This window comes from Vicugna pacos, chromosome 9 (genome assembly GCF_048564905.1).
Source record: "Vicugna pacos chromosome 9, VicPac4, whole genome shotgun sequence".
In the NCBI taxonomy this organism is placed as follows: Eukaryota; Metazoa; Chordata; class Mammalia; order Artiodactyla; family Camelidae; genus Vicugna; species Vicugna pacos.
The window spans coordinates 26,233,590-26,248,365 of NC_132995.1; the positions used below are offsets into that span (position 1 = coordinate 26,233,590).

General features: G+C 40.3%; 1 protein-coding gene across 1 annotated transcript in view; it reads right to left on the reverse strand.

Moving 5' to 3' along the window:
• Positions 1–868: 868 nt before the first annotated feature.
• N4BP1 (NEDD4 binding protein 1) overlaps positions 869–14,776 on the reverse strand; it is a 47,401-nt gene continuing 33,493 nt past the window's right edge. The window contains exons 3-7 of the mRNA XM_072967319.1: positions 14,617–14,747; positions 13,029–13,125; positions 6,111–6,218; positions 4,335–4,442; positions 869–2,247 (exon numbers count right to left, since the gene is read on the reverse strand). Coding sequence (XP_072823420.1) covers positions 1,890–2,247; positions 4,335–4,442; positions 6,111–6,218; positions 13,029–13,125; positions 14,617–14,747 — 802 coding nt within the window. The 3' untranslated portion in view covers positions 869–1,889. The remainder of the gene's footprint in view (positions 2,248–4,334; positions 4,443–6,110; positions 6,219–13,028; positions 13,126–14,616; positions 14,748–14,776) is intronic.

Below are 14,776 nucleotides of genomic sequence, written 5' to 3' on the forward strand. Positions count from 1 at the left end.
AGCCCAGAAACCTCCTGACCTCTAGGCCTAGCCAGCTCTACCTGGCTTCAGGGGAGACTCAGTCCCCTTCCAGCAAGACCTGTGGCTAAACCCCGGTAATCAAGGCACGCCTCACCTAGGGCCTTCTCTGAAACAGAAGTGCTGGATTGGCAAGGCTGCTGGAACAAACCTTGGCCCAAAAGGTCAGGGTCACTGTGAAACAGCCCTAGTCCTCAGACTTGTGCTGTTTTTGAAAACCATCAGTTCTGAAGCTGAGGCCCAGGAGCTGTGACTGAAGTCACCTCCTGGACTGCCTCAAGTCTTCCCCCTCTACACCCACAGCTGGGTGGGAGACTCGGGCAACCTGCCCGGAAGCGACAGCTGACAACTGGTTCTACACTATTAGGACACATCTTAAAGGCATCCAAGAGAAAATATCATTGAAATACAAGTCTGGCCACCTGGAGGACTCTGGACTCACCCCCGAGGGATGTGGGGGTCACACACGCCTGGAGGGAGCATCATGGGGAGCCACCCAGGCCTGCTCATGGCCAGCTAAGTCCCTTTACCACGAAAGACAAACCAGCACTGAGTCCTCAGCCGTTGCCTCCAGGGCCAGGAGAGATGTGATCTACAGGGGCAGACAAGAAACTGACCATGAGCAGCCTGGCAGGGGGAACAGGTATAAAATACAGAGCCCTTTGAAGGTCCAGAGAACAGTAAAAATGTTAGGAATTAATTATCCAGAAAAAGAATTTCACTGACACAGAATTTGGGCAACACTGAAAACACAATACTAAGATACCAGTTGAGAGAAAGACTCACGGGAAGGGCAGTTTAGGAGGACACTAGAGACAAACACAGGAAAAATAAACACAGGGCTCTGGGCCCCTACGGAAGCTACTAATGCTATTTATTGGCTTGGGTCATTCTTGAGAATAGAAAACTATTTTTTTGGCAAAGCTGCACAAATTTCACATGGGGTGTCTCCCACGGTTGGGGACACAAAATTACTACAGCGACGAGGCTTTTCACTGAACTTCCTCACATCCCACTATCACCTTCAGAGGCTAAGACGTGACTCGAGAGTCAGTGAGGGACAGTGAGGTCTCAGCCTGGTGTGTGTGGCTGAGCCCTGGACGAGGAATCCGGTCCCCAGCAGTGGACTTGGGTGAACCCAGACAGGGAGCACTCGGAGCCCTGGTGTGCTCCTCTGCGGGGGGGCGGGGGGTGCTGGGCTGCGTGAGCTCTCAAGGTTCTTCCAGCCCTGACACTGTGCGGCTAACTTTGCCCTGGTCATTAACAATGGCTGGGCACAAGGTGCCATCTAGTGGCACCACTTGTCCACTCTCACAAATGGCTCCAATGAAAGACCCCAGAGGAGCAAAACTAACTCCTTCGGGCTCTAATTCCAGGGGTGAGGGCAGAGGGGGCTGGAAGAGGTGAGCACACTTCATGTTAGTGGACGTGACACAGTCATCTCAAGAAAATATATTTTAAGAGGTCTTGCTTTCCCTAAGAAAGCAACTCTTTTTTTTTTTATTTAGAAAGGCTAATCATATCCATTTGTCAATATTTTCAGCTTTAAGGAAAATAGTTTAAAAAACATAAAAATGTAAGTACACTCAAGAGTAACTGCTATTAAACAGTTCCTGAACAGGCAGAAAATGTAGACTTTCCTTTTACAGAAAATGTTAAATCTGTAATAGCAGCATAATTTATATATAGAAAAAAGCTGGTTTTGAAAACCCAGATTTTTTTAATACACAAAACATCTGGTTTTTTTCTATATACTACAACAGCATTTCCACCGGGAAATCGGTTTCTTCACATTATGTCACTTCCTGCTGCCACGTGCAGATACCAGCTTGAGTGCGTCTTCAGCCCAGAGCCCCGGATCCCGATGGCCCTCAGTCTAACACCATGGCAGAGAGCGCGTTCAGGTCTTTCATGTACGGGTGAGACGCCAAGATCTGGTCGATTTTCAGTCTTTGCTCTGAGTCAGGGAAGATCTTCAGAAGGGCTTCCCTCAGCTCATTGGTTTCTGCAGAAGATCTCTGTGCTGGCAGGGGCAGATTCTGCTGGAGGCTGGGAAGGTTTGGCAAAAGTGGGAAGCGGGGTTGCTGAGGAAGCCAGTGGCTGGGTGGGGTGCCCTGAATCCGGGCTGGAGGCTGGTGGCTGGTGCTGGCTACCTGGGCGCCAGGGACTCTGAAGCTGGGGTCAAACATGCCCACGTTTGGCAGGGCGTTGAGTAGGGGCTGCATATCTCTGTGAATGGAAGCAAGTCCTAGTGAGCTGGGTTATAAGATAAACAAGAAATCCATCTAAAAATATCTGCAGCTGACCTTGAGGCTCCAGGGGCTGCTCCCTGGCTTCTGAAGACAAGATACAGGCGTGCAGCCCAGGCAGGGATGGCAGCCTCCCACAGCGGGGACTGCAGGGATGCCACCGACACCGTCCCCAGACTGGCTGTGACAGGGAAGACAGCTCTTCCTGGGCGACTCCACCTCCCTGCTGCTGTAGGACTGATCCCATCCAGCTGCTTGGCTCTAAACCAGGGTGTACCAGAATCACCTAGGAGCTTTCAAAAGATCTGGAAACAGGGCCCTACTCTTCTGCAGATTTGATTCTCTGTGGGGCCCTGGATGATGGGGCTCAGAAAAAGGAACCCACTTTGGGCAGAGAGGCTGCCTCCCCAATCCCCCAAGTCTGGGTGAGACACTGGTGCCCACAACTTGTGCGCACATGAGTGTGTATGTACAGGGCATCTGCACCATTACAAAGTCTTGCACCTGACTCTGGCTTGCAGCTGAGAAATGGGGCTGGCTGAACACTATCCCCAACTTCAACAGCTCATTCCTTCTGTGGGGGAAGCCATTACTATCTTCTTAACCAATTAGGTAACATTTTTGTAAAGAGCCATTAGGTGAGCAGGCAGAACTGACGCTGCTGCCAGCTGCTGAGGCCATAGAAGGGGCCAGAGAACTCTACTTCCATTAAATCTGACCAGTGGACCTTGATGCTTGCACACACGCCTCATCACGTCTTAAAGCCTATCAGAGGATTTCCAAGTTAAGACTTCTGGAAGAAAAATGAGATGTGCAGACATCTAGCAGGTGTTAAAAATGACTGCCATTCTCTTGGCGTAGGTAGAGAAGCAGGACCTTGGGAACCAAGTCCTCATCTGTGCAATAAAACCTGAAGGCTCAAGAGAGAAATGATTCACAAGACTGGGGAGCTGAAATCAGGCTGCTACCCTGTGCAGAAGACAGCTCTGTCTAACCACTGGCCCTTTCCAATCCAAACCTAGAGGCCTTCTAAGGACCCCATTATAAATGGAGGCCTTCTAAGGACCCCATTATAAATGGAAAGGATCAGCTATGTAGTCTCATTGCCTTAAAAAGCTGGGAGACCTGTGCATCTGACTTCCTTTCAGTTTAGATCTCCACAACACCCCCCATGCAAATATCTGCTGAGAAATACACAGAAATGTAGCCTATTTCAGTTTTAAAAGAGAACAGGTCTATCACTGGAGTGTATGATCGGCCAGTTAAGCACTTAGGATGCTTTACTTAATAATGTCCATTTCTTGAGAATTCTGAAAACAGAAACAACCACTAGCAGAGGGAGGGTATAGCTTAGTGGTAGAGCGCGTGCTTAGCATGCACAAGGTCCTGGGTTCAACCCCCAGTACCTCTGTTAAAAAATGAATAAGTAAATAAACCTAATTACCACCCCCTCAAAAGGTCTTTAAAAAAAAAGGAAAAAAAAAAAAAAGAAATGACCAGTAGCAACATGTCTTTAAACACAAATAAAAAAAACTCCAAACTACAACAAAGAAAATCTAAACTATCAGATCAATTTTGGATAAATGTGGTATACTGGCTTCTCTATTAGTGGTGGTAGAAAGTTGCAGTTTCCCAGATAAAGACTCCTGAAGAGTAAATAAATTAATACAAGCATAAACTATTCAAAGCAAATGAGTTGGGAACATGAACTTAAAAAAAGAAATTCACATACACATAATGAGCCAAAGCGACATGCACTAGTAAGTAACTACCAGCAAAATCTGCTTTGTCTTTTTCAGCCTACAGAAAGTTTGGCTCCCCATCTTCTCCTGGGATTAAAACCAAAAGGATTGCAAATGAAGATTTGGTCTTTGGGGTGCTTCTACCTCAAAGCTATTCCACATGTATTTCACGAGTACTAAATCTAAGGCTATTTTAAAAAAATAAAATGCCATTTTTAACCTTTAGAGAGAGAGAGAGACAAAGAGAGAGAGCGAGAGCACTTGCACTGCGGCACAAAGAAGTGAAACAAACTCATAAATACAAGACAATCCGGAAAGGAAATACCGAAGAAAGACTTCCTTCCGAAGAAATTCTTCTAATCGAGGTCCACTTCTTCCCAGAGGATCATCAGGAACCATAAATATGTCCCCCACAAAGGTATACTGGAGCAACCTAAGACAGGGAGAATAATTACAATGCTGGAGAAATAATTAAAAGACTGCTTAACGGCCTAAAAAAAACCAAATACACCCTAGCACAGCAAACCATTTTACTTTCTCTTTTGAATACAAATACAATAAGAAACTTCTGTCTATTGTCTCTCCTGTTTCTTATCAAGGCTTTCAGAGTTTTACGTGGGCCTGGGAAGCAGCTTCTTCTCCTAATGTAACTTTCAATACAACTTTGAAAGGCAAGACTGAAACACTGGCAGCTTAGGATACAACAGGTGTTCAACAGGTTTAATTTCTGAATGAGTCCACAGGCAAAGGAAAACAGTATATGAAGAAAGAAAAGCTGAGCTCAGCTGAGCATGATTTTATCAAGTCTACAAAAATGTTTAAACAAGAAAGAAGTCCAAGTGTCTGGTCTGTTGTCAGGACTTTGGTTTCTGTCTTATTTTGTGAATTCTGAGAGCAACAGGGGTGTGCAAATGAGTCTTGAATGCATTAAACCTTCCATGCGTACATGGAAGAGCGTCCAACAAATACTGACAATGAGCCCAGGGCACAGATCCAAGAGAAACACGTCCTAGAAGATTAATGGCTTGTTAACTGTGCCCAGAAGGTCAAAGACCAATTCTCAGTTCAGCTACCAGCAACAGTTTTTTAACAGCAGATGGGTCAAAAGGCACATAGTAGTTAACTCTTACCTAGGTATTATTTTCTAAAATGATGAATCAAATAATAATTTTCTAAAATCCTCATAATGATTCAACAAAATATAAACATTAGACAAGGGGCAACTGTGAAACCCAAGTATCTAGTTACACTGGCTATATACTAGTTACACTAGATACACACAGCCTCGAGGTACATTTTTTAGATTTGTGGCATTTATGACTCATCCCTGGCACTACTACCATGAAACTATTACTGCTTTTCATTTCAAGGTAACTTGTCAGGTGACGCTTGTTAACAAAAAAGTCCCAGAAGCCTGTGTTCACTGATCTTAATGCAGTTGAACACATTCAGAGTATCATTATAAACAAAAACTTAAACAGTAGTGAATGCAAAACTCTTTTGACTTTACTTTGCTATTTTCCATGATATTCAACATGTTTGCAATACAGATCACTAAACTTTGATGGTAAAATGCTCAGGAAAAGCATCAGATATTAAAAAGAAGAAACATTTGCCTTTCTCCCCAAAGTGAAAACTCAATTAGCATATTGATTTTGGTCCTATCCTGTGGCTGGGATCACAGCTGCTATTAAACTCAACCTTCATTATTTCATAGCTGAGTAAAGCAGGGATGCCTGATGGCTTTTGCTCAAGTATCCCTCAGCATCAGGGCAAGGTCAAGTTAGGCAGCCATTTCTGCTCCACCACATGGTTAACAGAGAGCTAACTGTGCCACAAAGACGTACCTCTTGCCAGAACACTGATCTACAGCAGACACCTATGGGCACCAGAGCATGCTCACATAGCACCTGCTGGTGTTGCTGCTTTGTGCTGGGTCCTCCCACTTACCGACAGGGGCCAGCCATCCTGTGGACTGGGAGTACAGTCCTATGATGCTTTGATCTCCTATACTGCTTCCAAGGTGGACACAAAACAAACAAAACCAAACAATAAACAACAACAAAAAATTTCTGACCAAAGACAGAGAAGAAAATATTACCTTTTTGTAATTATTTCTCTCCAAGAGGCTGACTCAGTCACAAATTCTCTGAAGTTATCATTTGTTACAATTATGCCACCAGTTTTGTCCGCTAAGTGTAGCAGAAACCTATGGTAATATAAGAGTGGTTAAAATGGGCAAGCAGGCATCCCTGGCTCAGAGAAGCTGTATTATAAGAAAACGAAAGGACTTCCTCCTCATAAGGAAAATCAGCGAAGAATTTAACCAAGGCTCAGAAGCAGAAAAGTTAAGCCCTTGTCAGCTGAAGATGAATCTGAAATGTTGAACACATCTGAAATTATTGGAGTGATTATAAATGAAGGTCTGGTTTTCACACACTTTTTAAAAATGATCTCAACCAGAATTTATACATTTTTCTAGAGAACTTGTACTATCAATAAAGGCCGGTAATTAGATAACGCACGATAGAGCAGAGAATGAAATCAGAGTTGACAAGCCTGTGAAATCACTATTCGTGTTTAGTTGCTAAGCTACACTACTTTGGTTCTAAGATTAGCCACTTGGCAGTCAGCCTTATAATTTTTTTTTTTAAATGCCTAAGCTCACATTTTCTGCTCTGACTTAAGAGATATCTAGAACTGCCATATGCTTTAGCCCAAGTTATAGGTGCACTCAAATGCAAATTATTAAAAGATACATGGTGATAAAAAAAGTGTAAGGATTATTAGGAGAATTCTATTTTGTTCTTGGAAATTATTCTTGTTCAAACTCTCTTAATGAGAGATTTGTGAGGATAGCATGAGTTTTATCCCTTAGTTAAGATGATCGTATTTGTCTGAGGCAATGTAGACAAAGATAATTAAACAATAAGAGAATCACTGGAATTAAAGGTTTAAACAATTGCTTTTATTAATAGATTCATTAGTAGTGAGTACTTTAAGGGGATTAAGAAGCAAGCCTCATTAGTTTCAGAAATATTAGGAAACCTTGGGAAGTAAATATTATTTAGCATTGTGAATTTATTAATGAATACCTTACAACTTATTTCTAACTGGCATAAACTGCAAGTGGTGATGTTTGCCTAGAGGTATTAACAAAAACAAGTAGTAAGGATTCTGTGCATGTACTATGAATCAGGACATATATTCATGCCCAGTAAGAACCCAGAGAGCTATATAAATTAAGCAGAAGCCTAGTCTGCATACTTGTGTATGCGTTCAAATCCTGCTGGTGTGAGAATGAAGCTGCAGTGTTGGAGCATCTGAAGGCTCTTCATGAGCCCAACGGCCAAACTTGTCTTTTAGCTGAGCACTTCAGGGTCCCTACCAGTATCTCAGAGCTGGAGCCAGAGGTGTCCCTCCATCCCAGTCTCCCAGGACCTTCCCATCCATGCCCCTCTCCTGGTGTGCTTCCTCCCACACTCGCCTTTCAAGTTGCCTCTGATTGTTTCATTTCAGCCTCGTGAAGGGCAAGGGGCTATCAGTGAGAATGCCCTCTGGATCTTTTGCTGAATGAATGCCTGCTGTCACCCCAAGTCCCATTCCCCTGCCAAGCCCCTCTTTCTATTTCTCACCCATCTGACGATCGCTCACTAGCTTGGGTTCCAAGCTAAGCACTGTCTTCACTGTGGGGGAGCACTGCGGTAAAAGACTGAGGCAAAACCAGCAGGGGCTTAAGTGCTAGAAGCCGGAGTGAGGAGGAGGAGGAGGAATGCAGGAGAGGAGAGAACACCCACCGCTTATGCTCCTGCGGACACTTGAGGGCTCTGAGCTCTCATCACAAAAGGATGGTTTGAAAAACCCGTTTTAATGCCACTGGTTTTGTGGAACCTTCTCTTATCTACTACAGCAGAATTCGCCTCCATTACTTATTTGTGTGCCTTCTCTTCCGGATCAAAAACTTCTTAGGGCAGGGAGTACATGTGAATCCTGTGTTCCTGGAGCCCGGCTCTACACATTGGATTTGGCTGGTCTCAGTAAAGGTTTCAGAAAAAAATTGAAAGGTGAGTATTAAAGCTGGTTGTCTCAGATGCACCTGCTCTCTGAGCAACATAACAACCTAAGGAATGCAGCTTATTCCTGTTAACTCAAGGGTCAGCTGACACCATCTTCTATTATGTGGAGGAAATACTGAGGACTCCAGCATCACAATGACAGACTAAGTCACTGGCCAAATATAACCAGGAGGAGATAGAGTATGTCTGAAAACCACTCTTGAGGCTGCTACACTAAGACAAGACAAGCATTACTTTTAGCAAGTATCAAAAAATACTACAACTCATTATCTGCTTTTACTTATAGATTCTCAGTCATGTTTTCCTTTAAAAAATTCTTTTTTTTTAAAAATTGAAGTATAGTCAGTTTACAATGTTTTGTCAATTTCTGTTGTATAGCATAATATTTCAGCCACACATATACATACATATATTCATTTTCATGATTTTTCTCATTACAGGTTACTACAAGATATTGAATATAGTTCCCTGTGCTATTCAGAAGAAACCTGTTCTATTTTATATATAGTACTTAATGTCTAGAAATCCTGAGCCCCAAATTTATCTCTTCCCACCCCCTTTCCCCCAGTAACCATAAGTTTGTTTACTTTGTAAGTCTGTTTCTGTTTTGTAGATAAGTCCATTAGCGTCTTCTTTTCTGTTTTTTTCCTAGATTCTACATATGAGTGATATCATATGGTATTCTTCTTTCCTCTTCTGGCTTACTTCACTTAGGAAGACAATCTCCAGGTCCACCCATGTTGTTGTAAATGGCATTATTTTATTTTTTTTATGGCTGAGTGGTATTCCATTGTATGAGCATACCACCATTTCTTTATCCAGTCCTACTGTCAATGGACATTTAGGGTGTTTCCATGTCTTGCCTATTGTATATGGTGCTGCTATGAACACTGGGGTGCATGCGTCTTTTTGAATTAGAGTTCTCTCTGGATATATGCCCAGGAATGGGACTGCTGGATCATATGGTAAGTCTATTTTTAGTTTTTTGAGGAATCTTCATACTGTTTTCCATAATGGCTGCACCAAACTGCATTCCCTCCAGCAGTGTAGGAGGGCAACCCTTTCTCCACACCTGCTTCAGCATTTATTGTTTGAGGACTTTTTAATGGTAGCCATTCTGACTGATGTGAGATGATACCTCACTGTAGTTTTGATTTGCATTTCTCTGATAATTAGCTACACTGAGCATTTTTTCATGTGCTTGTTAGCCATTTGTATGTCTTCCTTTATTGGAGAATTGCTCGTTTAGGTCTTCTGCCCTGTTTTGGATTGGGCTGCTGGGTTTTTTTGTTGTTGTTGTTGTTGTTGCTGTTATTAAGTTGTATGACCTGTTTATATATTCTGGTAATTAAACCTTTGTCAGCTACATCATTTGCAAATATTTTCTCCTATTCTGTAGGTTGTTGTTTTATTTTGCTTATGGTTTCCTTTGCTGTGCAAAAGCTTGTAAGTTTAATTAGGTCTCACTTGTTTATTTTTGCTTTTCTATCTATTGCCTAGGTAGACTGTCCTAGGAGAACACTGCTAAGATTTACATCAGAAACTGTTTTGCCTATGTTTTCTTCTAGGAGGTTTATAGTGTCTTGTCTTATATCTAAGCCTTTAAGTTATTTTGAGTTTATTTTTGTGTGTGGAGTGAGGGAGTGTTCTAATTTCACTGATTTACATACAGCTGTCCAGTTTTCCCAACACCATTTGCTGAAGAGACTGTCTTTTCTCCATTGTATAGTCTTGCCTCTTTTGTCTAAGATTAACTGACCATAGGTCTGCTTATTCTGGACTCTCTCTTCTGTTCCATTGATCCATATCTGTTTTGGTGCCAATACCATGCTGTTTTGATTACTATAGCTCTGCGGTACCGTCTGAAATCTGGGCAGGTTATTTCTCCACCTTCGTTCTTTTTCTTCAGTATTACTTGGCAGTTCTGGGTCTTTTGTGATTTCACATAAATTTTAGGATTATTTGTTCTAGTTCTGTGAAAAATGTCCTGGGTAATTTGATAGGGATCACATCAAATCTGTAGATTGCTTTGGGTAGTACAGTCATTTAAACAATATTAATTCTTCCAATCCAAGAGCATGGGATATCTTTCCATTTCTTAAGTCATCTTTAATTTCTTTAATCAATGTTTTACAGTTCTCCATGTATAAGTCTTTCACCTCCTTGGTCAGATTTATTCTTAAGTATTTTATTTTTTTGGATGCAATTTTAAAAGGAATTGTTTCTTTACTTTCCTTTTCTGATATTTCATTGTTAGTGTAAAGAAATATGACTGATTTCTGTATGTTAATCTTGTATCCTAATCAGCTACCTTGCTGAATTCTTTTATTAGCTCTATCAGTTTTTGTGTGGAGCCTTTAGGGTTTTCTATATAAGAGTATCATGTCATCCACATATAGTGACAATTTTACCTCCTCTCCTCCAATTTGGATCCCTTTTATTTCTTCTTCTTGCCTGATTGCTATGGCTAGGACTTCCAATACTATGTTGAATAGAGTTGTTGAGAGTGGGTATCCTTGTCTTGTTCCTGACTTTAGTGGGAAGGCTTTCAACTTTTCACCACTGAGCATTATGCTGGCTGTAGGTTTGTCATAAATAGCTTTTATTATGTTGGGATATGTTCCCTCTATACTCACTGTGGTAAGAATTTTTATCATAAATGGGTGCTGAATTTTATCAAATGCTTTTTCTGCAACTATTGAGATGATCATGTAATTTTTATGCTTTTTTGTTGTTGATGTGATGTATCACATTGATTAATTTGTATATGTTGAACCATCCTTGTGTCCCTGGGATGAATCCAACTTGATCATAGTGTATGATCTTTTTTATGTGTTGTTGATTTCTGTTTGTTAATATTTTGTTGAGAATTTTTGTATCTATGTTCATCAATGATATTGGCTTGTAGTTTTCTTTTTTGGTAGTGTCTTTGCCTGGTTTTGGTATCATAGTGATGGTGTCTTCATAGAATGAGTTTGGGAGTAATTCCTCCTCTTCAATCTTTTGGAAGAGTTTGAGAAGGATCAGTATGAGTTCTCTGTATGTTTGATAGAATTCCCCAGTGAAGCCTTCTGGTCCTGGACTTTTGTTTGCAGGGAGCTTTTTATTGATTCTATTTCACTTTTAGTGATCAGTCTGTTCAAATGATCTATTTCTTCTTGATTCAGTTTTGGTGGACTGTATGTTTCTAGAAACTTGTCCATTTCTTCTAGGTTGCCCAATTTGTTGCCATATATAGTTGTTCATCGTATTCTATTAGTTTTTTTTTTTTTTGGTATTTCTGTGGTATTAGCTGTAATTTCTTCATTTTCCTTTCTTATTTTATTTGTGTCCTCTCTCTCTTTTTCTTGGTGAACCTGGCCAGAGGTTTGTCGAATTTTGTTTACTCTTTCAAAAAACCAGCTCTTGGTTTAATTTTTTCTATTTTTCTAATCTCTATTTTATTTATTTCCTCCCTGATCTTTATTCTTTCCTTCTGCTCACTTTAGGTTTTGTTTGTTCTTCTTTTTCTAATGTTTTTCAGTGGTAGGTTAGGTTGTTTATTTGAGACTGTTCTTTTTTTTGAGGAAGGCCTGTATCGCTATAAACTTCCCTCTTAGGACTCTTTTTGCTACATATCATAGATTTTTGTGTGGTTGTGTTTTCACCGTCATTTGTCTCAAGGTATTTTTTAATTTCTTCGATTTCATCCTTGACCCATTGGTTTTATAGCAGCATGTTGTTTAGTCTCCATGTAGTTGTTTTTTTCCTCATTTGTTTGTCTGAGGTTGTCTGCTAGTTTCATGCCATTGTGGTCAGAAAAGATGCTTGAAATAATTTCCATCCTCTTAAATTTGTTGAGGCTTCTTTTGTGTCTGAGTATGTGGTCTAATCTAGAGAATGCTCCATGTGCACTTGAAAAGAATGTATATTCTGGTTTTTTGGGGGATATAATGTCCTAAAAATATCAACCAAGTCCAACTGTTCTATTACATCATTTCATATCTCCATTGTCTTATTGAGTTTCTGTCTGGGAGATCTGTCCAGTGACGTCAGGAAGGTGTTAAAATCTCCTATTATTGTGTTCCCATCAATTTCTTCCTTTTTGTCTGTTAGTGTTTTATATATTTAGGTGCTCCTATATTGGGTGAATATATGTTAACGAGTGTAATATCCTTTTCTTGTATTGTTCCTTTGACCATTATAGTGTCCTTCTTTATCTTTCTTTATGGCCTTTGTTTTAAAGTCTATTTTGTCTGATATGAGTATTGCCATTCCCGCTTTTTTTGTAATTTCCATTTGCATGAAATATTTTTTTCCATCCTCTCTTTTTCAATCTATGTGTGTCCTTCACCCTAAAGTGTATCTCTTGTAGGCAGCATATTGTAGGCTCTTGTTTTATTTTCCAATCTGCCACCCTATGTCTTTTGATTGCAGCATTTAGTCCACTGACATTTATGGTAATTACTGATAGAGATGTGTTTATTGTCATTTTAAACTTTGTTTTCCAGTTGATTTGTTATTTCTTCTTTGCTCCTTTTTGGTTTTTTTTGTTTTTTTTTTTGTGACTCTATTATATGCTTTTGATTTGTCATTACCCTGTTTTTCAAGTATATTAATCTATTATTATATCTGTTTGTTTTAGACTGGTAGTCTAAAGGCTCAGATACATCCTAAAATGAATGAAAAGAAAATCTACATTTTCTTGCTTCCCTCTCCCACCTTTTACGGAAAAAAAAAAATTTCTAGCTCAGTAGCTTCTATAGTAATGCCCCTAAACCATATAGCAAAGACCACTGAATATATAACTGTCATGACCATAAATATTAAAATTCTCAACCACTTGAGTCAAGTGCGTCCTTTAAGAATGTGGGTCCAAAAGCCTGATGAACTGTCTGGTGGAGCAGGTGGTTGGCTCCTCACCACCCCATACCCACTTTAGAAAGGAAAAAGGCCTTTCATACCTGTCATCATGAGAAGCAATTCTTTCTCCAAAGACCATCCGTGCAGGAGTTAAAGATAATATTCCGAGCTCCTGGAGCTGGGTTAAGAAGTGCTGTTCTGTTCATGGAATAAGTTGAACACACATTCAGAAAAGGGCTATCTTCCCAGACGTTTAAATAAATGAAAGCACCCCCAATGTTTCACTTGGAAAGTTGTGTGAAACCTTTCTTCTACTTACTCAGAAGACTCAACTTTACTAACTTACTGGGAAGGAAAAGAAAAATCAAAGAAAAATGACTTGAACTATTTCTTAAATATCAAAATATTCAACTCATTTGCTTCTAAATTAAGAAGAGTAAACCATAAACCAATATTTAATGGATCTTACTATCAAGAAATTTTTCACAGCCACACTGCAAGCAGCAGAAGACAAAAAGAGTGAGGATGAGTCCCCCAGAAAGGGTGGGGCAGGAACAGAGAAGAGTGATGGAGGAGAGACAAACTGTTCTGTCCTAATCCCAAGAAGGCCTGCTTGGTCCCTATTCTGTAAAATCTCCCTCTGGTTGGCACCCTACCTAACCTCTCTCAGTTATCTGTACAAACATTTACTGATATTCATGGGAGTGGGTTGTGACAGAGGATAAAGGCCAAAGCCACAAATGAGTAATGGGCAAAAAAGCTAAAAGCTCAGGGTCTAAGATTCCCACACCTGCATTTCCTTCAAAGGTACTCACCACTGACTTAAGCTAAAATGCCCAAACACAGTGTTTTTATTGTTCTAGAAATGCACAGCACATAAGGCTGACAAGACTCTTTCAGGGATCCTATTCAAAAATAACTATGAGATGAGTGGATCTGCCACATTTCTCAAATACTTTCTGTTAGGACAAAGACATTCCCCAAAGTGAGGGAAGCTGGGATACTTGGTAAATGTGGTTTTACCATTTCCACTTCAACAGTGACTAAGTTTTACTTCCTGTTAATGAGTTGGATGAGTCCTGTCCTCAGCCTTCCTCCTCTCAATCTGTTTTATTTCTAGGTACTCTGATGTGTTAAGCTGCCTGGCACAGCCCTTTCACTGGTCTTCCGATTATGACCTAAGAACAAAAACCTTTCAGTCGCTCAGAAATATTTAAGGATCCATAGTAAGTTCAAACCTTTTGTGTGTGGCCTGTAGGTCAACCATGCAGTACCATACAACAACCATAATGACTTATATTAAGCTATTAAACAGACTGTTAAAAAAGACATTATACTTGAGGGTTCCAAACTTAGCAAATGGCCATTTTCAAAAATACTATTTAAAGAAGAAACCCAGCCTAATACAATGACACATTTAATCTAGTTTTTAGGAAGTCAAAGAAAATTTTTTGTGATATATAATGAAATCTTATATAACTTTCTATATAAACATCCTCCCCACCCCCGCCAAGTATTTCTTATGCTGTAACTCAACTATGTTTTTTTCACTGGGTGCAATGAATTTACAGTTTGATTTTAAACCTACTGCCTATGGCACACGGCTCTATTCTAGATAGTGTGTGTTGTGATTATAAGGCAACTCATTAAATACCTAATTAGAAATCTGGAAAAATCAGTTTGTCTCACCTGTAACATTAGGATCACGCCTTGTTCTCCACTGTGGGACAAATACAGTGATGTTTCTGTTACCAAGCTTCCAAAAATATTCAACCGCAATTGCAATTCCACGACAAGAAAAGAACTTTTTCAGACCGTGGCTGTATGAAAATAAGTAAAATTTATTTCA